Source organism: Syngnathus scovelli, chromosome 4, assembly GCF_024217435.2.
Source record: "Syngnathus scovelli strain Florida chromosome 4, RoL_Ssco_1.2, whole genome shotgun sequence".
NCBI classification, from domain to species: domain Eukaryota; kingdom Metazoa; phylum Chordata; class Actinopteri; order Syngnathiformes; family Syngnathidae; genus Syngnathus; species Syngnathus scovelli.
Window position 1 is genome coordinate 17,246,223 of NC_090850.1, and position 23,039 is coordinate 17,269,261.

The 23,039-nt window shown below is 41.2% G+C and overlaps 4 protein-coding genes and 1 long non-coding RNA gene across 6 annotated transcripts in view; 4 read left to right on the forward strand and 1 right to left on the reverse strand.

The window, feature by feature from the left end:
• The window catches only part of ush2a (Usher syndrome 2A (autosomal recessive, mild)), a 116,673-nt gene extending 114,794 nt beyond the window's left edge, over window positions 1-1,879 (forward strand). Inside the window, exon 79 of the mRNA XM_049719089.2 lies at window positions 248-1,879. The gene's annotated coding sequence lies outside the window, so the exon portion shown is untranslated. The remainder of the gene's footprint in view (window positions 1-247) is intronic.
• On the reverse strand, window positions 1,487-9,805 carry kctd3 (potassium channel tetramerization domain containing 3). The gene is made up of 19 exons (XM_049719093.2): window positions 9,350-9,805; window positions 9,054-9,107; window positions 8,348-8,393; window positions 8,076-8,149; window positions 7,945-8,003; window positions 7,152-7,232; window positions 6,943-7,086; window positions 6,792-6,876; window positions 6,532-6,722; window positions 6,342-6,457; window positions 6,008-6,095; window positions 5,800-5,916; window positions 5,363-5,533; window positions 5,122-5,277; window positions 4,952-5,048; window positions 4,460-4,653; window positions 4,172-4,310; window positions 3,967-4,089; window positions 1,487-3,859 (listed from the first exon to the last, which is right to left on the reverse strand). The coding sequence occupies exons 1-19, from the start codon at window positions 9,418-9,420 to the stop codon at window positions 3,316-3,318; spliced, it is 2,550 nt and encodes an 849-aa protein (XP_049575050.1). The 5' UTR covers window positions 9,421-9,805; the 3' UTR covers window positions 1,487-3,315.
• On the forward strand, window positions 6,003-7,122 carry LOC137840238 (uncharacterized). The gene is made up of 4 exons (XR_011086748.1): window positions 6,003-6,113; window positions 6,288-6,707; window positions 6,786-6,898; window positions 6,978-7,122. It is a non-coding gene; the product is annotated as an uncharacterized lncRNA (long non-coding RNA).
• Window positions 9,806-10,653: 848 nt separating the features above from the next.
• LOC125967761 (nuclear receptor-binding protein) lies at window positions 10,654-18,898 on the forward strand. The gene is made up of 18 exons (XM_049719095.2): window positions 10,654-10,832; window positions 11,162-11,519; window positions 11,723-11,845; window positions 12,112-12,207; window positions 12,335-12,424; window positions 12,814-12,854; window positions 12,933-13,027; window positions 13,285-13,368; window positions 13,997-14,055; window positions 14,132-14,230; window positions 14,398-14,530; window positions 14,700-14,787; window positions 14,962-15,012; window positions 15,317-15,452; window positions 15,525-15,578; window positions 15,728-15,791; window positions 16,742-16,797; window positions 17,017-18,898. Exons 2-18 carry the CDS (start codon window positions 11,298-11,300, stop codon window positions 17,074-17,076), a joined length of 1,551 nt encoding a protein of 516 aa, XP_049575052.1. The 5' UTR covers window positions 10,654-10,832; window positions 11,162-11,297; the 3' UTR covers window positions 17,077-18,898.
• Window positions 18,899-19,132: 234 nt separating this feature from the next.
• Window positions 19,133-22,711, forward strand: krtcap3 (keratinocyte associated protein 3). 2 transcript variants are annotated; one of them, XM_049719096.1, is made up of 6 exons: window positions 19,133-19,297; window positions 19,974-20,158; window positions 20,432-20,491; window positions 20,587-20,784; window positions 20,888-21,022; window positions 21,129-22,711. In XM_049719096.1, the coding sequence occupies exons 1-6, from the start codon at window positions 19,285-19,287 to the stop codon at window positions 21,198-21,200; spliced, it is 663 nt and encodes a 220-aa protein (XP_049575053.1). In that variant the 5' UTR covers window positions 19,133-19,284; the 3' UTR covers window positions 21,201-22,711. The 2 variants fall into 2 exon arrangements, with proteins under 2 accessions (XP_049575053.1, XP_049575054.1); XM_049719097.2 differs by lacking the exon at window positions 19,133-19,297 and adding an exon at window positions 19,543-19,702.
• The last annotated feature ends 328 nt before the right edge of the window (window positions 22,712-23,039 follow it).

A 23,039-nucleotide genomic window follows, 5' to 3' on the forward strand; every position in this document is an offset into this window, starting at 1 on the left:
AAATTAACACAGTCTACTAGTATAGCAGTAGAAATGATCGCTTTCATCTCTTTCCAGGCGACCAAACCTGCAACTTTTTTTTTCCCCCCCAAATCACACTAAGTATGTTTTCTGCTGAGTTCGCCAAGCAACGTCTTAGTTCACATGTACACCGTACACACACGTGCACAAACACACACACAGGGGCCTGCCTCACTATACGAAAAGACGCAGCGTTAATTTACTTTTTGCCCCTACGTCCCTTCAGGGAGCATCAAGGCAAGTTGGAAAATGAAGAAAAGTGGCAGTGAGAACGACGGCCTCACTCAAGGTCGACAGTCAAGGGCACACACACACACACACACACACACACTCACACACACATTCATGGACATTTTCGCAGCTACTGTCAGCCACAGAGGGAGGAGAGAGAGGTGGTGAAATGAGAGCGTGTGGAGTGATTGTAAAGGACAATGTGGCCCTGAGCCACACACACACACACACACATGCACACACACACACTAACATGCACACACACTGTTTTATTAAAGTCATAAATCATTGTGACGACACACACCGTCTCAAAAGAGGAGACTGTCTGAACGAGGAGGTTAGTGAAATGAAGACACCCCCCCCCCCCCCCACTCCCCACAAGTTCATGGAGAAATTCAGCTGATTTGATTTTTGGGGGGTGGGGTTGTTGGTAAACTGTGTACTGCCACAGTGTACTCTGAGATGTAGTAAACACCTTTGGGCACTGCCTGTCTTCCAACAAAAGTCGTTCAGAATTAGTGGGGACTCTTGATTGGGGGGGAAAAAAATACAATGTATTGATCAGTCTGTATTGTCATTATGTAGTCATTTATTTACGTTTATATTTATTTCTAAGACATTTATAAATTGTAATATATTTTATTGAATCCGTTTTTATTTTCACTACTTTTTATTATTCACCCAGTTTTTTTCAGTCATAAATAAATGACAATAACCTTAAATAAGGTACATTGAAATTGTTTTTAGAATAAATACACAATAATAATACTAATTTCATGAATGTATAAATAGTTTTGAATTGATCAAACTTCATTTTTTATTACATTACTCTCAACCTTAAATCAGTCGTGTTGGATGCCTTTGCTTTTACATAAAAGAATAATCCCAGATTGTGTGACGCTGCGTTAAAAACAATTTTTGTCATAAAGTTGAACTTCATCTGTGATCTTGACATCTTTTCTTTTACAATCAATAATGTTTACCTAATAGCATTGTAGTTATTAGGTCATTTTTGAACATCTTTGCAAAACAAGTAAAAATCTTTTGATTTGGAATTGATTTAGGAACACTAAGTTAGCAATACAAAAGCAATATTGCTATTAGGCTAACAAAGTAATCACTGTAAGGAATTTCTTTTTGAAACACAAATGATATAACGTTACTTCAAATTGGGCCAAGCAGAGAATAGAACAAGACACACTAATCTTCTTAACCAATGACCAAACAAATGAACTGCATGATAATTTTTTATTGGAGTGTCCAAATGTCCACTTTGGTGACACAGCTGTAGGCAAGTGGAAATAATCTTCCAATATAACATTTCAGGAGCAACGATTTATTATCTTAACACACACAAGGTATATTTCAGCATGTAAACACGAACAAGGAGCAACTTGAATGCTAACACATTGATACATTTAGTATATACTTGTATATAAAATAAAAGTATGTGTTCATAGTGCAAATGGCAGGTCCAATAGCATCAGTTCTATAGTGTGTGTATAATTCTCAACAATATAAAGGACGACAAAACATCACAGGTATGAATCCATCATGGTAGGACTTTGTTTTTTAGTGTGCGTTTCAAGGATGCCGCACATGACCCTTGACTTCATGACCTTGTATTTACCCTCGTCTGTTTTCCAGTATGTTGCCAGGCTTTATTTAAAACACCGTGCGAAAACCAGGCGCGTCATCTCGACGGTTCACATGCAGCTAACTAGAGTGAAGACGCGCCCCAAGCCAGTTTCCAGTTACAATCGACTATTTACAAGACTAATTGATATCAATCACTTATTTAAAGTCGTGACGCCTCATTGTCTTTTAAAGCAACGGGCTGATAGTGATAAGCATTAAAACAAGTTGCGTAAGGCACACACAAGATGAGGCAAACATGATAAAGTGATGTAGTGTAGGATCCTTGTGAGATTGTAAAAATATAAATAATTTGGGTAATCTTGCAGAGGCAGGCATCACTGTGAAAAACATTAATCATAATAATAATAAAGCTTAGTTAAAATAATGTAGCATTGTTAAAATGGAGCAAACGTTTTTTAGTATTCAATTTTCTGAAAATGTTTTATCAACTTGTGAGTCACAATACACTTTTTCCTGTGTATTTTTTTTTTTAAATGATGCATGCTTCGCACGTGCATTCAATGTACTGTATGTGCCTTTCAATGCAATGAAGCATGAAAAAAGGAGTGATAAAACAAGTGAATGCAGACAGGAAGCAAGAAGCAGACACCTTGGCAATCTTGTTGCTACATGACCATCTCGTTTTCTTTGTGTGCGCATTGCTGATGTGCATCTTGACAGCTGACTGTCAAACACTACAAATTCTTATTTGACTGTACTGTTAGTACAATACTTTTAACGATTATTACATTGATCTAAATATTCACTTTAATGGGAATGTCTTGTACCGTTGACTCCAGTTTGTTACTATATGTTGGTGTTTCCATCAACATGGGCTCATCCAGTTTGGGCTCACAGGAAAGCTGAAGCTTTTTACCTTGTTGGATTTACACTGCAGGTCCAAGTGACAAATTTTGACTGATTGACTTGAGACTATCTTATAGGGCAGACATTTCAAGTCATCGCATAAATAATACAATAATTAAAAAAATACATAAGTGTTAAGTTTGCTTGTTTGATTTATTGGAGGATACACTCCATGACCCACTGTTTAAATTTAAAGCAGCTGTTTATTTTTGTTGTTTCAAGGAAAAACATCTCAGAGGTTTCCAGTAAATTTTAGTTGGAGTTTGAAGTGTGGGAATTAACTAGCAAACATCCATGCTAACTAGAGCTCCTACAGCGATCCTCGTTCGCACGCAAAGTCATAACAGTACGTTAATTTAAGGTACTTGCATATATCTAGCTATTAAGAGCCAACCTTCAATCCCTTGTTAAATCTCTGCTTAATTCCCATTCATCCAATTCCAATTTTAAAAATGAATGGAAACATCTCAGCCTAGTTTAGTCACCTGAGCCATGCAGTGTAAATGCATTCTGGATTGATAAACTGTAACTCAAGTTTTGTACCATGGGAGAAGTCTGTCAAAGGCTGCTGTCCTGATTGGACAACTCAGCAGTAAGCTTCCTGTGTCGCGGCGAGGTGCAGGATGTCAATTTGGTGGGAGAAGGAGAAGCGGTGGCGGATGAGTCACTGCCGCCGCCTTCGGATCCTGAGGAGAGGAGCGGGACTGGGGGTGCCCTCTTCCTCCCTAGAAAGCCCACCTCCAAAACTCCCCTCTTCTTCGCGCCTCCCTCCACCTTCACCCCATCTGGAGCAGCTCCTGTGCCATCCCCCTCCTCAGGCTGCAAGTGTACCTTTCGTCTGACATCAGCTTCTCCGGGTACGGGGCTGTCCGGGGGCTGCCGGGGGGATTCCTGACTCCCACCTTCAGCCTTCGTCCTGCCCGGAGCAGTCAAAGCGTTTGCAGTGTTGCTGCGGCAGGTCCACAGCTCCATGGCGGACAGCCTCCTCTCGCTCTCCTCTGACCCAAAATCACAGAGGGAACGGCGGATGTCTGCGGGCTGACTGGAACTCTGCTCTGTGCTGTCCAGGAGGCCACGACTCAGGCTGAAGTCCTGGAAGTCTCTGTGGACAAAGTCAGAGGTAAAGCAATTTTGGATAATTCAAATTTGAGCTAAAGCGGCGTACAAGCTTTCAAATCAACAAGGTGTTTGCATTGTCAAGTTTTTCACCTGTTGCTGTGGAAGGATTCTGTTCTTCTGGCCCGAGCCAGCAGGGGGCTCTCCCTGTACGGCCGCACAGCTCCGTAGGTCACCTGGGTCTCAGGAATGGCTTCCGGAGCCTGTGACTGCACACTGACGGATGACAGTCGACACCGGACCGGTGATGTTGTGTCCGTTTGTAAGGTGGCAGCTTTCTATTTGGTGTGATCTTTACCTCGAGGAAAATTCTTTGAGGCGCGTTTGGTGCAGCACCGAGGGTGCAGGGCTAATGTTTGGAGTGGCGCAGCGGGACGTGCTCAGGTCACACTGGTCCAACAGCTGCAGAAGTTCCTCCTCTGTGGGGCCGCCGACTTCTACGCAATAGAGACGTCTTCAGTTGTCAGACTTTTGACAAAGAAAAGTTTGTTTTTTCACAAGGAGCCTCTGTGTTACAGCTGGCAAGTATGAGAGCCACACATGACATCACAGCAAAGCGAGCACCACAGAATGTTGTGACACTTGCCGACTTTCTTCTTCTCCTCTCCTTTGTTAGCAGTGTCCATGGCGGTGGTCAGGTCCCACAGTTGGATGCTGCCATTGCCGTGACCGGTGAACAGATAGCGGCGAGGTCGCGAGCCCATCCGGCTTGAACCCTCGCACTCCCGCACCATAAAGCAAGAGATGGTGGTCCCGTCCACCGACTGCACTTCACAGATTCTGACACAAAAAGATCAGGTTCAAAACAAGAAAAAATAAATCACTTTAACAAGACATTTTAATAATCAACTAATCGCACAGCCAGAACTTTTCCTAGTTATTTAGTACTCTTTTTTGTCCTATTAGATATTGATGCACTGTGGCGCCATCATGCCTCTCACAGGTCAGTCTTAGTGTGACCTAGTTACCAGTCGGTGTAGTTAATTACTTCTCCTGATTTATATACGACAAAAATAAGAATGTACTTACTATATTCAAAATTTCTTAAGATGTTAATATCATGTGTTTATTGACGTACCTTTTCCCAGTGGATGAGAGTCTCACAAAGAGCTTGGTGGTGATGGGAACAACCTTCTGGATAAATACTTGTTGATCATCTCGCTCTCCAAACGGACCTGAGAGCAAAATGCGTCTCACTCAAGGAAATAATAACTTCACCAATCTTCAGGACACTAGGCTGGTTATCACCGATGTCGTTCCCTGAACAGTAGCTGCCGTGGCTCTCCGTTTCCTCCAGGGAAAGTATTTTGAAAGAGGCCAAGGGCGTGGAGCCGGGCTGGGTGGAAATCATCCCTCGGAAGCGGGTCACCGTCCACGTGCGAACGTGGTTGTTGTCAGCGCACACTGCCGCCAGTAGAGAATGAACAAGAAAGGATGTAACAGCTGTGACCCTCATCTTTCATATATGCCATTGTAGCCCCCACCTCACCTGAGACCAGGTGTTTCTCAGACAACATGATTTTTGTGACGGGGCTCCTGTGAACAGTGAAAGTCTGGAAGAGCTGAGGGCCCGAGCCCACCGTCTCTGGATGCTGCACGATGACTCTCACTGCACCGCTGCTAGTCCCGTAAGCAATCTCGATCCAGTTCCCACTCACACCTGAAGAAAAAAAAAAAAAACTTTTTTTTTACTGACCTAAATATCTTTGCTGTCATTTCCCATGTATTTTTAAATTTACTTTGAGCATTCCATCAACTCTTTAATGTATCTATGGTTTCACCCTGTCTAGTCTTTGTGCAGTTCTTCGAAATTTTCACAAACATTGAACATCTCTTGACATTGTAAACTGTGGGCGCTTTGAAAAAAACAACAACCTAGTACTCTTTTTTTTTTTTTTCGCGCAAGTGTAATACTTTACGACTGACTGGTTTTAGGCGTGAGGTAGACAGACAGTGCGGTGATAGCGTCGTTAGAGGGATCGTGATAAAGCTCCGTCACCAGGAGATCGTTGTCTTTCATCCTCAGTGGGAACTTTTGCATGTCTAGCAGAAGGAGGAAAACAGATTTATGTATCACAGTTCAGAAGACGATGTTGGCATCTTGTCAAAGAAAACATAACATGTATGTGTGTACCAATGTAGTAGATGGAGCCATTGTTGCAGCCCAGTAACAGGAAGGACCCGGCCGTGTCGCAGCTGGTGATGGGAACAACATCTTGAACCTGGGACATGAGCAGCAAGTAATCGAACTATAATTGTCTTGAAGTAAAAGTCATTCCACATCACAAGTAAAAGAAAATAAAATGCTAAATTGCATTTAACCAGATTGTGCAGGTCCACGACACCCCGGTGCCGGCGGACCACTGTTTGTACAGCAAATATGTGAGTGCCCATGCCCTTATTTGTCTTTCCAGGACACATACAAGTCCAATGTGTGAGCAGCACACAAAGATCTCTTCGCCACATACCTGCCAATGCTGCGTTACAGCATTCCACACTCCGACCTTCCCCGTGTGGCTCGTCGCCACCAGCTGGTTTCCGATAAAGAAGAGATCATCGACCGGCACACCGAGGCTGAACACTCCTTGTGGGGGCAAATAAAACACAAAGTAAGTCCCTTTTCGAGCACCGTTCATTTCCTGCTGTCCACTCATTTACCAATCTCGTTGCCGCTGCCTCCGTCTTGGATGCTCCAGAGGATGATGCTGCTTTCGGAGGCGGCGGCCACCATCTTGTCCTTGTCTCCGTGCGGGCCGCCCACCACCTTGGCGTTCAGTGCGATGCGTTCGATGGTCCAGTCAAGACAAGGAGAGGAGAACACCTGTTGCCATCCGGTAGATTCCTTTATCCTGTCGGGAACATTTTTGTCAGCCTGTGGAAGTGAACGAGTTACACTTGTGTTGCCGTGGCAGAATTACCTGTAGCAGATGACAAAGTGTGCGTACGCTGCTACAATCCAGTTGTGATGTCCCGCTATGATGAGCACCTTGCGGGGGTCTGGTCCTGAACAGGAAAAAAGGCCCAGGTGATATGCCTCACATGTAAACAAACCTTGTTTGAGTCACTCACCAAGTTTATGAGCTCCTTCTAAACCTGGTGAACAGGGAAGGGGAGGATGAGGAGGAGCACCGACGTAGCTGAATCCCGCCGCTCCACTGGGACACGCACGCTCATCACAGGAAGAGGCGGAGCTTGGCTTGCGTCCAGGGATAGCTGAGAGAACAACACTGATGTATCATTTTGTAATATATTCTCAAACAGGCTCAAGTTGGTTGTACCTGGAGGTGGAAGGTAACCATGGAAGAGAACGCTCCCACATGATGAGCGGTCCAGTTCTTCACACAGCAGAAGGCGTCGCACTACATGTACAAGCATTATACAACACATTACTAGATACAGAAGATCACAGAAGAGATCTTTTTTTTCAGTAGGTAGTTCAGTTCAAAAGGTAAAGTACTTTTCTGAATGCTAATTCTGACCTCATTTCAATATTAAACCATTGCTTTTTAAGTAATTGTTGTCAGATAGTGAGTTTGGAGGTTTAAGTAGCTCTCAAAGAGCGATTAGCAAAAGTGCGGTAACGAGCTCCTATAACTGCCTGAATTCATTCCAGCTAGTTTTAAGAACAAATTCATGTAAAAAAAAAAAAAAAAAATCACTAAGTGCATAATCTATACGAGTTTCACTTTTTGAATTGAAACATTGAATTATTTTCCACCATATTCTCATTTATGTATATTTGAACTCTACAATGGCTCCCCGTAAAACACAAACAGGATGATTTCAATCATATAATGTCGAGACATGTAGGCATGTTCCTTATTAGTGCCCACAAAGGTTACCTCTTCTATTCAAGTGCAAAGACAATGATGGGAAGTTCCGACGGTGAAACGGGAAGTAAAACAATCAAAGAGGTCCTCTCTTGGAGTCCTAACTTCACTTATTATAAATCAAATTCTATTGGGCTGTTGTAAACATTTTAACAAATGATGCAATGAGAGCATTTCGACTGCAGAAAAGCTCTCAACAAACAATGCGCCAGTTTACTACACTTTTCTTCTTCTTTCTTACCCAAGGGAGTTATGCCGTAGAATTCAGCCTCATGCCGCAGAACGCTGATGTTAACGCCGCTGTGAAGAAATATACAAGTAGATTTATTAATTTGATGACATGTGAGCATAATGTTTGATTAGCCGTCTTACCGCAGGTCCAGTTCTTTGGTTCGGAGGAAGTTTAAAATTGGTGCAAAAGCTGTGGGGTCTCGGTCAATAAATATCTAGACAAGGACAATGAGAAATTGATTTATATTAGTATATGAATATTAAGCATTTTGTACACAATTTAAACTTGTTTTGGGGTATCTACACACAAAGGACGTTTTTGATTATCAAGCACTCTGAGTTTTGTCAGTATGCTGCATCATAAGAAAAATGATCTGTCCTCATTTTGAATGCATAAAGAAAGTCTGTCTTACAGCTCCAGTTTCATCCCGAAGAGTGGATATTCTTCCACTAAGCAGACTGCAACACACACACACACACACACACACACACACACACACACACACACACACACACACACACACACACACACACACACACACACACACACACAAGCAGTTAACACAAGCATGTATCCATTTCTATGCACCAGCACTTTTACAAATATCTTCAACACTGATAAGCAAAACAGCCCCAATTTTTTTTTTAAATGTTTCCCATTAACACCACTGGCAAATGAGCACATGTAAAACAGCATTGTTGTATTTCACTGAAGAGACTTTTAACAAGCATTTTTGTAATAGCTCCTTGCCTGAAGTCTACAGCAATTTACTTCCAGCTAAAGTACATGAAGTAATTTGAGACCGGCTTGGGGTCCAAAAAACATGTTGGGTTTATATTGCATTTGTAAATCATATATAGGTGTAACTGATTACTATTTTTTGCATCATCTTCCCAGCAGCAGAGCAATTGCGGCCAAAAGTGACGCATAAAGCGGGACAAAGATGAGATAATGGAACATGTCTACTTCTCTGCCATAATACAACCGCTTGACTGAGCTGATGGGTGTTTTTTTTTTTTTTTTTTGTGGGAGTGTGGTGACGTCATCTGCTTGTCCTCACATAACCCACAATCTCCTTGCATTTCCAAAGAATAATAATGACAAATTAATGTTGTTACCTCGAAAAGAAAGAGTCAGGGATCCACATGAGGGTCTGTCGGGAGGTGCTGAACCTACACAACACAAGTGACAGTGTTACGTTGTTGTTATTACTAATATCAACCAGCAGTGATGTGGATAATGCGGGATGACATGCATGTATGAGCATGGTCCAAGAAGAGCAGCACTTTACTGCTGTAAAGTACAAATGCAATGCGATTATGTGTGCAAACACCATTCATGCACATCTCATCTTACACTCCAGTTTCTCAAATTACCCCCACGGTGAACATCGTGCCCAGCGAATGGGACTTACCGCGTCCCACCCACGTTCAGCTGGATGATTTCCCCCATCCCCGTCGTCAGGTCGCAGCCGCTGGTCGCCATGATGTGAGCCCCGGGCGAGCAGTTCAAACAAGATCACAGTCAGCGCTTCATCACGTCAGCTAGCATGCTAACATCACGCTAAGATCGGTTGGTTCAGCTGGTGTCCAGACTCCGCAGCCTGACACCCTCCGCCGCGTCTCTCCGCTCCATGAAAACACCCCTAAAGCGCACGAACGAAATGTAGACGACCTTTGTTTTGTTTTTTCTATCCTAACAAACAAGGTGGAGCTTTAAAATCCAAGATTGTAACAATGTAATGGCTCCCTTATCGCCCACGGACGCGTTCGCATCACTGCCTGGCTGTCGTGTTCATCGTAAATAACATCTTGCGCTGCAACGTGAACCAGCTGTGCCGAGAGTACATATCGAGAACGAGAGAAGCATCTCACAACACGTGAACCAGCTGTGCCGAGAGTACATATCGAGAGCAAGAGTAGTATATCACAACTACTTCTGCTTTCGTGTGAAGATACTTCCGCGTGTTTTTTATACGTATTTTTATGTTTATAATACTAATTTCAACCGGATTACACCAATTATACACCAAACATTTATATCAATCAAGTCATATAATTGTTGTATTATTTTGGCCAATTTACATGTGTATATCTTTAATTGTCATTACATTCTTTACATTTAACAATATTTGTTATTTTGTTGTATTAATTAATGCTGATTAATTTTACTTTATTAAAATAAAGCATTTCATACGTACATTTGAATATGTAGATGATTACAATTACTATATCAATTGTACATTTAATACGGATTGTAAAACGTATAGAATTGATTAAAAATAAAATTAGCATTAATAATTATTTTGACATTTCAGTGAACGGCTTAACATCTAACATGTAAATCATAAAAGCTCTATTTATTTATTGGTTTATTTATTGATTGATTGATTTACTTAGTTGTTTATTTAATAAAATAGGCACCAATGGCGCAATATTTATTTACTTATTTAATAAACAATAGGCACAATAGCACAATATCTATTTACTTATTTAATAAAAAATAGGCACAATGGACGTCAGCAATACGTGGCTAAATTCGGTGGATCGTGTTCTCAATGTATTTTAGTTACACAACCACTAGACTGACTGTCAGGCATTTTTTTCCGTTAATATGTTCATTTACAATCAATTTCAAGTCTTAAATTGTTGAAATTGTCATTTTTTGCGTTAGTGGAGCCGGTGGCGTAACACTGCGCCGTTTTGCGCAAAGAGTCGCTCCTCAAGTGCAAACCTGCCCCTCCCACCCCGGCCACGGCAGACTTGAAAACCAACAGTAAATTTCACGACAAGTCGATTAAGTGTATCCTTTCTGCAACTTTTGCTGCTTTTTCGCCGTCGTTTCTACCAACATGTAACCCTGCACTGCTTAACGTGGCGTCGACTCTGTGCTACACGGTAAACTTCTTCGTGTACGGCGTCCTAATGTCATGCTAGCGTGCTGTTTATTTACCTTTTATTGGCCTGTTAGCTGTGTAAGTTAGCAAAAAAGTGCGAGAAAACGTCTTAAACGCTAAAGATGGGAGACTTCATTAGGCAAGAGACTTAAGCGAATTAAATGGCCTGTCTAAACGGGTGCACGTTTTAAAAGTTGTCTGTGAGCACAGCTCGCACTTTTCTCACAGCACGCTTTAAAGGACCTCTAGAGTTACAGTGAAGTGGCTTATTTTTGTTTTGTTTTTTCAAGAAATTCCTGCCACTTTAATGAAAGTGTCTTGTGTTTGCAGCCCCCTGGAGTCTAAATGCAAGACTTCTGAGAAGATGGACGTGTGAGTAACTCAAAAGATCGAGGAGCGCCGTCACCCACACAGCTCAGTAGCAGGAGGCGGTGAGGAGGACGGTGCAGTCTGCAAAAGTGGTGCCATGATTGCGGAGGCAGAGGGGAAAGGATCCCCGCCTGCAGAGGCAAACAAAACTGAGTCTGCGGCGGTGGGGGTTATGTCTTGTAATGCTCAGCGGGTTCAAAGTGGGACCCCGACACAGCCCCCTGCCTCCAGCACCACTGAGGAGGAGGATGAAAGTGAAGACGAGTTTGACATTCTGGAGGATAGTCCCTGTGGCCGTTGGCAGAAGCGCAGAGAGGAGGTGAGTCACTAGCAAGGATGGATAGGAGAGAGCTGATGCCAAAGAAGCATCAAGTAATGAATCTTTAGCTGAAGCAATACCTCAGTGGTTCAGGCAGCTTCGATTTGCCCCTCGCTATCTTTAAGAGGGTGGTGACAGTGTGATACTTCTACGATGGAAGAGATTGCCGCATCGCTGCAATCTTGCCATTGATTGATTTTTAGGTGAATCAGCGGAACGTTCCCGGGATCGACACGGCATACTTGGCCATGGATACAGAGGAAGGGGTGGAAGTTGTGTGGAATGAAGTCATGTTCTCAGAGAGGAAGAACTCCAAGCTGCTGGAGGTAAGGCGCTATATGTATATGTACACGTACACAATGCTGATCCACTGGCTCTGAAGTTAGTAACCCATAAAAAGATCGTGTTTCGAGCCGGTACGGGATCATGTCTACCAAGTCCGAAGCGCAAACAGTTGCAGTTACAGATTCGTTCTTGATGAACGTTTCCACAATGAAAGCACGATGCTCACTCGTCCAATTCATGTTAGCAACTGAAACGAAACAAAATATGAAATGAAACGAAACGATGTAAATTTGCTTGCTGTGTTCAGGAGAAAGTCAAGACTGTTTTTGATAACCTGATGCATTTGGAGCATGCAAATATCGTCAAGTTCCACAAGTACTGGATTGACTCTAAGGAGAACCGGGTAAGCCGTGTCAACTGTATACACATGCCAGGAGATTTATAAATGCATAAATACATTGGATACCTTATTATATTCTGTATCTGTTCTTGATTAAAACTTTCTCACAATGCATGACTTCTTCTTCTAGGTGATTTTCATTACGGAGTACATGTCATCTGGAAGTTTGAAGCAGTTTCTGAAGAAGACCAAAAAGAATCACAAGGCCATGAATGAAAAGGTAATTGCTGGCTGGTATTCCACAATCTGATTAAACTGTGCAATTGTTCAGGAAGTATAACATGAGAATAGAAAACCGGTTTTGGGATGCGAGTCAATCTGGGCCATGTTTTTACCTGAGGGTCTCGGTGCAAGCACAGACATATTTACAGCCATTATGTGCAATATACTCAATGCAGTGATTTTCTTTTAAAGTCTTCGAGTTACACATTGCATTAGGTGAAATGTGATCCACTTTCACCAGATGAATGAATGAAATTGAATTTTGTAATTATGGTGAATTTTAGTATAATCTACCCACTTAATGTATTATTTTAATAAACAAATAGAAGGCTTACATTCTTTTGGGTTAAAGTGATAAATTGCAGATTCTGATTGTGCTTCTGTCAGGCTTGGAAGAGGTGGTGCACGCAGATCCTGTCAGCTCTCAGGTTGGTCTGATGCTCCTCCATTCTCATGGTCACATGCGCACAGACGGAACACGAGTCTTTGTTGTTGTCATCCTGCAGTTATCTCCACTCATGTGACCCTCCCATCATCCATGGCAACCTGACCTGTGACACCATTTTCATCCAACATAATGGTCTCATCAAGATCGGATCAGGTATTTAGACCAGTTTCCGAATCCTCAGTTTGTTCTCAAGCCAAGTGACACTCGCATTGTTTTTATTTGTTGCAAAAAAAGTTTTCACATTGCTTACACGTGATTAGGAAATCTATTTTAATCTGGTCACACATTCTACGTTAAAGACTACGCTACTACGTCTGCTTGTGCTTTTTCTACCCAACTCAATGAAAAGTTTTTTTTTTATTGATCCTTAACTTTTCCCTTTTTTCATTTCTAATTTTGTTGCACCACAGTTGCTCCAGACACCATCAACACCCACGTGAAGACATACCATGAGGAACAGAAGAACTTGCATTTCTTTGCCCCAGAATATGGAGGTAAGAGATGGCTAAACAACGCTATATTAAATGGTACCGATACTGAATGAGGGACAAATCAGACTGGATTGTGTGATGCTGCCTCACAGTGTGAATGTTCACACAGTTAAGGCAATCAAATAGAAAGGCAAAAGTGGATAAATTCCATTTTATTTTATTTATTTTCTTAGCTCTGTGGTTATTTTTGCATGCGCTTTGTGTGAGGCTATTGTAATTTCTGTATAGCTTCACCACCAGAGGGTGCCAGAGAAAGATTTGGACGTATTTGTTTGCCATTGTAAACCCACAATAGAAAATTGAACTCAAATTTAACACTCTGTTGTATATTTGTGTTGCACACACATGCAGGCATCCAAAAAAAAGATGTTATAGGCAAAGGGCTGTGCAAAGACTACTGGGCCTCTTATGTGCCGTGTGATTCGATTGGTGCCTTGCTCAAGGGGAGCTCGACACTATTCGGGAAGCAGACTAGAAAAGGTTTCAGATGAGCGTGTACTACTCCAAATTGTTACATCATTCATTCATTAATTTACCGTCCTTGTGACAATGTGCTGAAGATCTCCCACAGATGTTTGGCTTGCGATGAACATTTTGGACTCTGATTGTCTTCTCCTTTGTTTGCTTGCAGCTGTCACTGACATGAGCACAGCTGTAGACATCTACTCATTCGGCATGTGTGCCTTGGAGGTGCTGAAGTAACCCTCAAACAGAATGAACAATAAGGCACACGCAAGATGTTCATCTCCTATGCGTGCATTTGCAGATGGCTCTTTCGGAGATCCAGGGAAATGGGGAGTCTTCGTATGTGTCCGAGGATGCGGTCAATACTGCCATACAGTTGCTGGAAGACCCTCTACAGAGGGTAAGGCTCATCGAGGCAGGATAAATGGATTTTACATCTTAGATTTAACATCGGGCCGAGATAACTTTACAAGCGCCATCTACTAAGGACTCAAACATTCATTTACATAAAGTTCCGCTGCCTTCCTCATGCAATGAAAGGCAACAATATTGTTGTGTGCTTTTTAGGAGCTAATTCAAAAGTGCCTGGATTGTGACCCGTGTACGAGGCCCACCGCCCGAGAGCTGCTCTTTAATCAGGCTCTGTTTGAAGTGCCACTACTGAAGCTGCTTGCTGCTCACTGTATTGTCAGCCATCAATGTGAGCCTCTGACACACTGACTGTATTCTGCTGTCTCGTGTTTTGTAATAAGACCCAAGAAAAATGTAGCTGCGATAAATAACAAAACAGTCTGGAGCCATAACACCTTTTCGGGCCTCTTTTAACGGGACAACTCAACATTGATTGTTGATGGCTTGTAATTGTCCAGACATAATCCCAGAGAACGCCCTGGAGGAAATAACCAAAAACTTGGATCCTGAGCTCATTATCGCTGACAAGAAAGATGTTCAGCTCAAGTAAGAACCCCATTTGACCATCTTTGTCATTTCCTGTAAGAATAACGACATGGAGTTGACCTTTTAATGGCAGTTAATCAGCTAATAATGCACTACAAATATAACCAAAGACTTTATAAGCATACAAACAGATCATATTTCATATCTTAAGTTTGTTTGTGTGTTTTCCTCTAGACTGTCACAGTTTCCCGCCTTGGAACTCGATAAATTCCTGGAGGACGTTCGGTAAAAAAGAAGAGTCTCTATATGTTTCATAAGATTGCATCTGCTCACCAAAGATGACTCTGTCCCATTTCTCCACTTGGGGGCAGAAGTGATCTGTTTCATGGACCCTGTTGTCTTTGTTGTCCTCTGGTGCCCTGACATTAATAAGCCTCTATGCCCTGCACTCGTATCATTTATTTTCCCCTCCTTCTGCCACTTTTGTTGTATATTGTTGCTTACAGGATGGGTTAGGATGTAATAGGTTGGATTGTGCAGAGTCGTCTGTAAAATCATCTCTGTCCCGATCTCTCTCTCTCTCAATTAGAAACGGGATTTACCCCCTTACGGCGTTCGGCCTTTCTTCGCCGAACCAGCCCCCACGGCTGAATGTTAAATCTCCTGTTGTCGTTCCTGTGGTCAAGTGTCCTACGCCTGAGCCTGCGGAGCTGGAGACACGGCGGGTGCGTGAGACGCACTGCTTATATTTCTTTATAGGAGGAACTTAACTCTGATTTCTGTCTGGTCTCCTTCAGGTCATTCAAATGCAGTGCAATGTTGAACTCGTTGAAGAGGGACCCAAATATCATGTAAGCTTATAAACCCGACACAATATATTAAATGCTACAACACTAACATTGGCAATGCATGCTCTCTTGGTTATTTATTTATTTTTTTCCTTCCATACAAAAATATGAAATTCGAAATGTAATGCTCCCAATTGTTTCTGATTGTCTAGCTGACATTGCTGCTAAAGCTGGAGGACAGGCTGAACAGACATCTAAGCTGTGACATGTTACCTCGTAAGACCCACGCCGCTAACACACACACAATTTAATACCCAGAAGACTTTGAATGTAAATATATAGAAGCAAAAAAAGAATGAGCGGTTTTGGTATATTGTGGCTACGACGCCATTGCCTATTGAAATTGCGCTCACATTTTTCTACCCCCCCATCCCACTCACATTGTTAATATTGAGGATGTGTCCATATGTGTGCACTGAGGCATGTGTGAAAGCGAGCGTGAGATGCCTGACAGAGCGTGCTAACTATTTTCAGCAGCGTCTGCCTGCCACAACCTTTCAATTTATGTTCCAGCAGATTCCAATGACAGAATTATTTTTTCTCATTATTATTTTTTTTAAATTTATTTTAAAAGCCCAAATTGAACACATCTGTTTCAAACAATATATTTGCCAAAAGCAAGAATTCTCGTGCGTACCCACATTTACATACGTGACATTCTGGCTGAGTCCATTTGACAAGCGGAATGGAAATGACAGAATAATTTATAAGATAGCAGTATTAACGGTCAGAATAATAAATGTACTAGCTCACGCAGGTACATGTAACATGTAATGTTAAAAGTTTGCATTCGAGAAGCCACTCCCAAGAGGAGCCTGCAGCTGACAGCTGTCACCTCCTGTGTCAAAATTGGCCGTCTCTTGGCAGCTTGCATTTTCTTGTGTCACTGACACACTTGGACACTTAATCTCCTCTGCTTTTACTATATCAGTGTATAGAAATCAGTGTCTAGAAATATCCTATAGAAATATGACTAAAGTATAAATACAAGTTTCATTCATTAAAACACAAGTAACGTAAGATGAATGTTTTATGGAAAAAACATGATCCCAAGTCACAACTGTGTCAGATGCCTCTGTTTTACAAATGTAGATTTTTAAGCAAGCAACATGGGAGCAGGATTTTCTCAAGCTATTGTGTTTCCTAACTGCTGCTTTGGGTTTCAGAAGAAAATGTTCACAATTTGGCTGGAGAATTGGTGCAACTGGGCTTCATCTGTGAGGTGTGTAGACTGCTTTTAATAGATTGACACTGACTGCGTGTGGGTGGTCGGTATTGTGAGGAAAAACGACTGCTGACTGCGCTTCATGCCCTCTAGTGTGTTGCACAATTGCTATTCCTTATATGTACACTTTCCCACCCACACTAATGGATTTTTCTGTTTTGTTTTTTTTGTCTGCGTGTTCATGTTCTGTAATAATTTCTGTTGTTCTCTCCACAGATGGACCAAACCAAAATAGCCTCACTCCTTCAAGAAAGCTTGCGTCAAGCTCTTAACTAGCACTAGGTGCTCCACCACAAGTCTGTTACATTTTCCCTTTAAAAGCACTCAAAATGCTGGATTCTTAAAATTGAATGTGACCAAAAAAACCAACAGTGTACGTTTCTGTTACATCAGGGATGAACCTCACAAGTGCATTTGGATGATACCAAATGAGCGAGGCTGTGCCTTTCTGCGTCGGCAATTGACGTTATCCATCCCGTTGATTGATTGTCATTGGTCAATTTTGCTTTGACAGCGCATTACCAGCTCTTTGTTCATCCTGTCAGGTTCAATGTTAAGTATTAGTCTCACAACTGTAGGTGGACAGCAACACATGTAAATGGCTGAATGCTCAGTTGGTTAGCAAGCCTTTGGAACAAGAGCCCCTTTCCTGTTTTTGTGTGCGCGCGCGTGTGTGTGTGCTGACAATCTTGTATCTGCAAACTGTTACTGTGAGGGGCTATGAACTCAGTGTTACAGTTTTTTTCTCTTGTTCTTTATTTTTATATGTTGTTCCACTTTAAAAACCTCTCATCTCACTTTGCATCTTTTTGTCTTATTCGTTGTTTTTACCGACACTACTTATTGGCTGTGCCTTTTACACTGATGCCATATACGGATGTTTCAAAAGCCTTTTCCTTAACATACAACCATTTTCAGGAGAGCGTTTCACGCTTTTTATTTATGTTGCATTGTGTGTGTGACGTGTGTTCCTCTTTTTCATAGTATGCTTTCACACCATCATGGTAGGTATCTGAGCCACTTGGAAAACTTTTGCCCATATTTTCATTTCATGGCAGAGCCACTTGAGTTGAATGAGAATTTGATCCCTTTGTTGCCCCAGATGTTTTTTTTTTTTTTTTTTTGGACAATGTGCCTTGCACTTTGTATCTCTGCACAGTCTCATGACAGGCATCAAGAACACAGAAAACAGTATTAATGATTTCAACAACCCCCCGCCCCTCACACACACACACACACACACACACACACACACACACACAATCGGTTATAAATTATGTTGCAGAGTCAATTGCACAATAATGTTGAAACAAAACTGTAATGAACTGAATGTAGTCACCCTTCACCTTGAGACACAAAATGTGCATTGTATTATTTTTATAAAAATCCTATTCTTGTTGAATTAGCCATAGTGAACTGATTGAACAAGACCGCAGACTGTACTGAAAAACCAAGCACGGGGATATTTTGCACATGAGTCTATATTTGAGTCAGTAGATGTTGCTTAGATAGTTACTTTCCAGTGTACATTCCAATCTACTTTTATCGTTAGCAATATGGTTCTGTACAAGCAGAACACAGATAGGCAAAGCACTTTTCAACATTGCACAAAAGTCTTCAGTCACCAGTGGTACACTTATATGATGACATCGCTCAAAATTCAAAATGCCCCCCCAAAAGAAATGGAAAAATGCTTTACTCATGGAGATGGATGGCCCTTGAGATTTTACTGACTTGAAGTCTCATGATAAATCCAACTCCTAAGTTTTGCATATTCCTCATAAATTGTTGGTTGAATTCCAAACAGTTCGGCCATTATATTATTGGCTTTCAGAGATTCCATTGTAGGTGCAAGTGCTCAATTTGATGAGCCTGTTCATAAACACATAATTGGAGAATTTTAATTATTCGTGAGTACTTGTATTCATGTTACTACGAGTAATATTTCTCATTGTGTATTGATGATGTAAACATTTTTTTTCTCTCCAAAGGTTATATTTCGGTTTTGTTTATGACAAGAATGTCACTGTATTTTCTAAGTGCATTTTGATAGAATGTACAAATCACGACTTCTTTTGAATAAATGTGTGAAAACCTTCTTGGTTTGTTAATATTTGGTGCAATAGTACAGTCGCATCATATTTTGAGGATATATATATATATATATATATATATCCTCAAAATATGAGGAAAATTCTAAATTATATATATATATATATAATTTAGAATTTTCGAACTGAAACTGAAGTCTCCCTCTAAAGATTATAATCCTGAGTTCAGTTTTCACCACGTTATGATAATGTGCTGTTGTCCAGTAAATTCATTTTCGGCAGGTAAGCGTCAGGTGGGCTGTGACGTCATTCCGGAAGTGGACTCAGCACTAACAGGGGGAAGCTGGTGGGAAAAGTTGCTCGTAAACTAAGGGCGTTATTACTATTACGTCGATTTTATATTCAAAGCAACACACCTGGCCGAGAAGAAAATATGTGTACTTTTGGTGAGTTATTGTAAAGTTGAACATGTGGTTTTTGACGCTTTCGATTGGTTTTGCCCGCGTTGTTGACGCCCAGGCCTTCTGCATGGAAATAACAATGTCAGTGAATGAAACGACGTTACATGATTTCATCTACCTGATTCATGGGGTGTTTATATAAATCCGATCATTCTACTTAATACAGTAGGCACTCAAAGGCGCATTCGTGCTCAGACATGTACGGCAAGTCCCCCGATGAAAAAAAAAAAAAGTTCCCCCTCGGGGAGCCAGTGAAACGACAAAGGCTGTAAAAACAAATGCGCTTCACTGTGGTGAAACCTTCACATCTCATTAGCACTCATTTCTAATGTAGAATTATCATGTGGATTAATGTATCATAATTGGCCTACTTTCAAAGAGGTTCATGCGGTAAGTGAGTCACTCATAACTTCAAATCTAATTCATGTATTTGTTGGGGATTGTTTGTTTCTATAGGTATTGAACACTGCATAAATATTTTTCCCCTTAGAAGTACAGTTCTTCAGTTGCCTATTACAAAACTTCAACAATAAAGTAATGTAAAAGTAATATTTTATATTGACCATTTAAATTGTATTAATTTTCATCTCTACCTATGCATGTTGAAAGATAATATGATCCTTTTTTTTTTTTTAATTCCTTGCATGTATTGTATTTGCAGATAAGGAAAAGGGGCCGGGGAGATTGATGCAAAAGGGCTTGGTGCTCATCCTGGTGGGCCACATTAACTTCATCCTTGGCGCTATCGTCCATGGCAGTGTCCTGCGACACATTTCCAAACCCAGCCAAGAAATTACCACCGAGTACACAGCAGCTAACATAATTTCTGTCACCTCGGGTCTGCTGGTGAGGTCAAGTATTCATTCTTGCGCTGTTTCAAAAACAATGTACGCGATTGGAACTTTTGCTCCAGTGCTTTTACTGGAGTAGGAAAAACAAGACAGAACTTGTTTATTATCAGTTGTTTCCACAATATATTCAATGTGCTCCATACATTAAACAGAAAGTAATCATGGTGGCACAATTAATTAAGATAATACATTATATCTCACGTGAAACTGTAATAAAAGGCAATTTTATTGACCTAACCAATGTTTTTGTTTATGACTCATATTTCAGAGCATTGCCACAGGGATCATCGCCATTGTGGTGTCAAGGAATCTTCGCATTTTCAAGCTGGTGAGACTTTTACTGTACCTGGAATCGCAGCTTTAATTTTATTTTTTTTGCTACCCCTGATCACATTTAACATGTTGTCTCTTGTATGTTTCCAGCACATTGGACTTCTGCTAGCCTCATTCCTGAACGCCCTGCTCTCAGCGGCGTGCTGCGCCGGCCTCCTCTTGGCCATCACTGTGACGGTCGCTCACAACGGTCAGGGTCTGATGCGAGGGTGTAACACAACAGTGGTGCCCGCCAATGCTCGCTCTCCTGTGAGCGCACAATGCCCATTCGACACCACGCGTATTTATGTAAGTCTCAACTCTCCTTTCAATGTACAATGATTAGCCCCTGCTTATTATTATTATTATTATTATCATCATTATTATTATTATTATATGCTGTTCATCTTAGGACACCACCCTAGCGATATGGTTCACCAGTGCTGTGTTGGCAGCAGCGGAGTGTGGCCTGTCTGTATGGTGCTTTATCGTAGGACTGACTCTCAGGGGGCTGCTGCCCTGTGGAAAGACCTACTATAAAGAACAGGTGTGTGTATTTGTGTGTGAGCGGCGATGCTGGAGAGCTGTAAAGTCCTGTGCATTTTTGTTTTTTTTTTCACACATTCAAGTTCCTCATTGTTCCTCTCGCACAGATAGAGGAAGGGGTGGAGCGCTCGCCACACAGCACACGCTTGATTGGCCCAAATGTCAACCCTGATGCCTGATGGAACAAAATACTGCAAGTACCAACACTCCATTGCTTCACATCTGTAAATCTTGAAGTAGTTTTGAGATGAGCGGGCTGATTGATTTTGTTGGAGAGAACCAAGAGGAAATACATTGAAAGTCTTTGATACGCAGTATTTCTATATTTACACAAGGGCAGTTTTATGTGTAGTAAGTTTGCTTTGTCTTGTCAATATCATTTCATGCTCAAACTGTTGTTCAATATGAAGGAAACTATTGTACATTTTTATTCATCTTGATGAAAAATTTCCATCAGCTTTGTTAACCATTTGATATGTAACAGATTCATTTTGGTGAATATTCTGAACCAACCTTCAAACCTAAGTCACATTGTTTTTGTAATACAGTATATTGTTTATACTGATTACCAGACTGACACAATATTAATTTGTAAAATTACTTGGACCTATTTAATTGCATTTATTGGTTTTGGTTAAACAGAGCCTTTTGTTCTTATTCACAATTTATTCTTAAATCTGTTTAGAAGAATAAACACAGAAAGACAGAGGCCTGTTCCTCAGAGATTTTATTTTGTCGGCAATTAAATAATAAGAACAAAACATTTATATCACTTAATTGAGCTTTTTGAGTATAAGAGTGTTGACTGGCAAGCCTTAATCAACAGCGCCTCTTCTGTGTGAAGCCTCATAGTGCATTTCATTTTGCCAATTTTTATTAGCAATTCACAATTGATAGATATGAGGTTTTATTGTTACGTATTATTGTATATTGCCCATCCCCAGAGTGAACAAGTAAAAAGATGTTCTTTATGTTTAGCCTGCAAAGATCTAGTTGAATTTGTGCATGAGCACATACTGTATCAATGATGTTGCGTGCATGTGAGGCCTCGCTGAACATTATTTTTCTATATTAAAAGGCTCGACCAGTATGTGGGCCAACAGTCTTAGCATTCACGGACCACACACACACATAAACACACACGTATGCACACGTCCCAGTGACAGAGAGGATCACATCAGAGCCGCCAAACAGTTAATCTAGTGCTGTGCTCAATCGTGCGGAAGGGAATCATAGCACGCAGCCCTAATCCTGACTCCGTGAGGGATAAATATTGACATTGTGCTGCCTGATACAATCACTCAGTGACCAGTCTTTGAGGCCCGTGCCATCAGGCAGGCTCACTTTGAGGTCACCACATAGAGTTTTCTGTGCTCCTTGTACTGTCGGGACAAATGACCGATGCCCTGTAAATATTTTTCCAGAATCTTGAGCTCCTGAAAATGTGCATGTGTTTGAAACGTTTTTTTTAAAATATGTATTTACTTGAGTAGTGGGCAAACATATGTGAATGTGGTACATTAATTTTGAAATTGATTTGCTCCGCTGAACTGATGTTCATTTCAAGTTGTTGACAGGCTACGAGGAATATTTCAACATATTTTTATTTGCACAAAGAAATTAGCCTTGTCCATTCCAATCCACAGACAGCTCCTGTTGGACCATTTCAATAAAAATATTTTTTGATTCAGTTTTCCCCCGCCAATGCTTGTCTTGTCATAGAACCCTGTGCTTTTTGTGCACAATCACGATAATCAAATATAAACATATTAGATGCTCGATGTGTAGAATGAAAGCATTGCATGTTGATGTAAAACTCTTTCTCTTCCTGCAGTGCATGATGAAAGCTACAGTTTGGAGCATATAGACTGTTGGAGATGCAACAAATATTAGATTTTAGGTTGTAACATTTTGCTTTTAGCCTTTAGTCTTTGCTGACCCTGACGGTCTGCCACTGTAACACTCCACCATATTTAATATTGATTAAACAAAATAGTCATCAACGAATGATGCGCAAA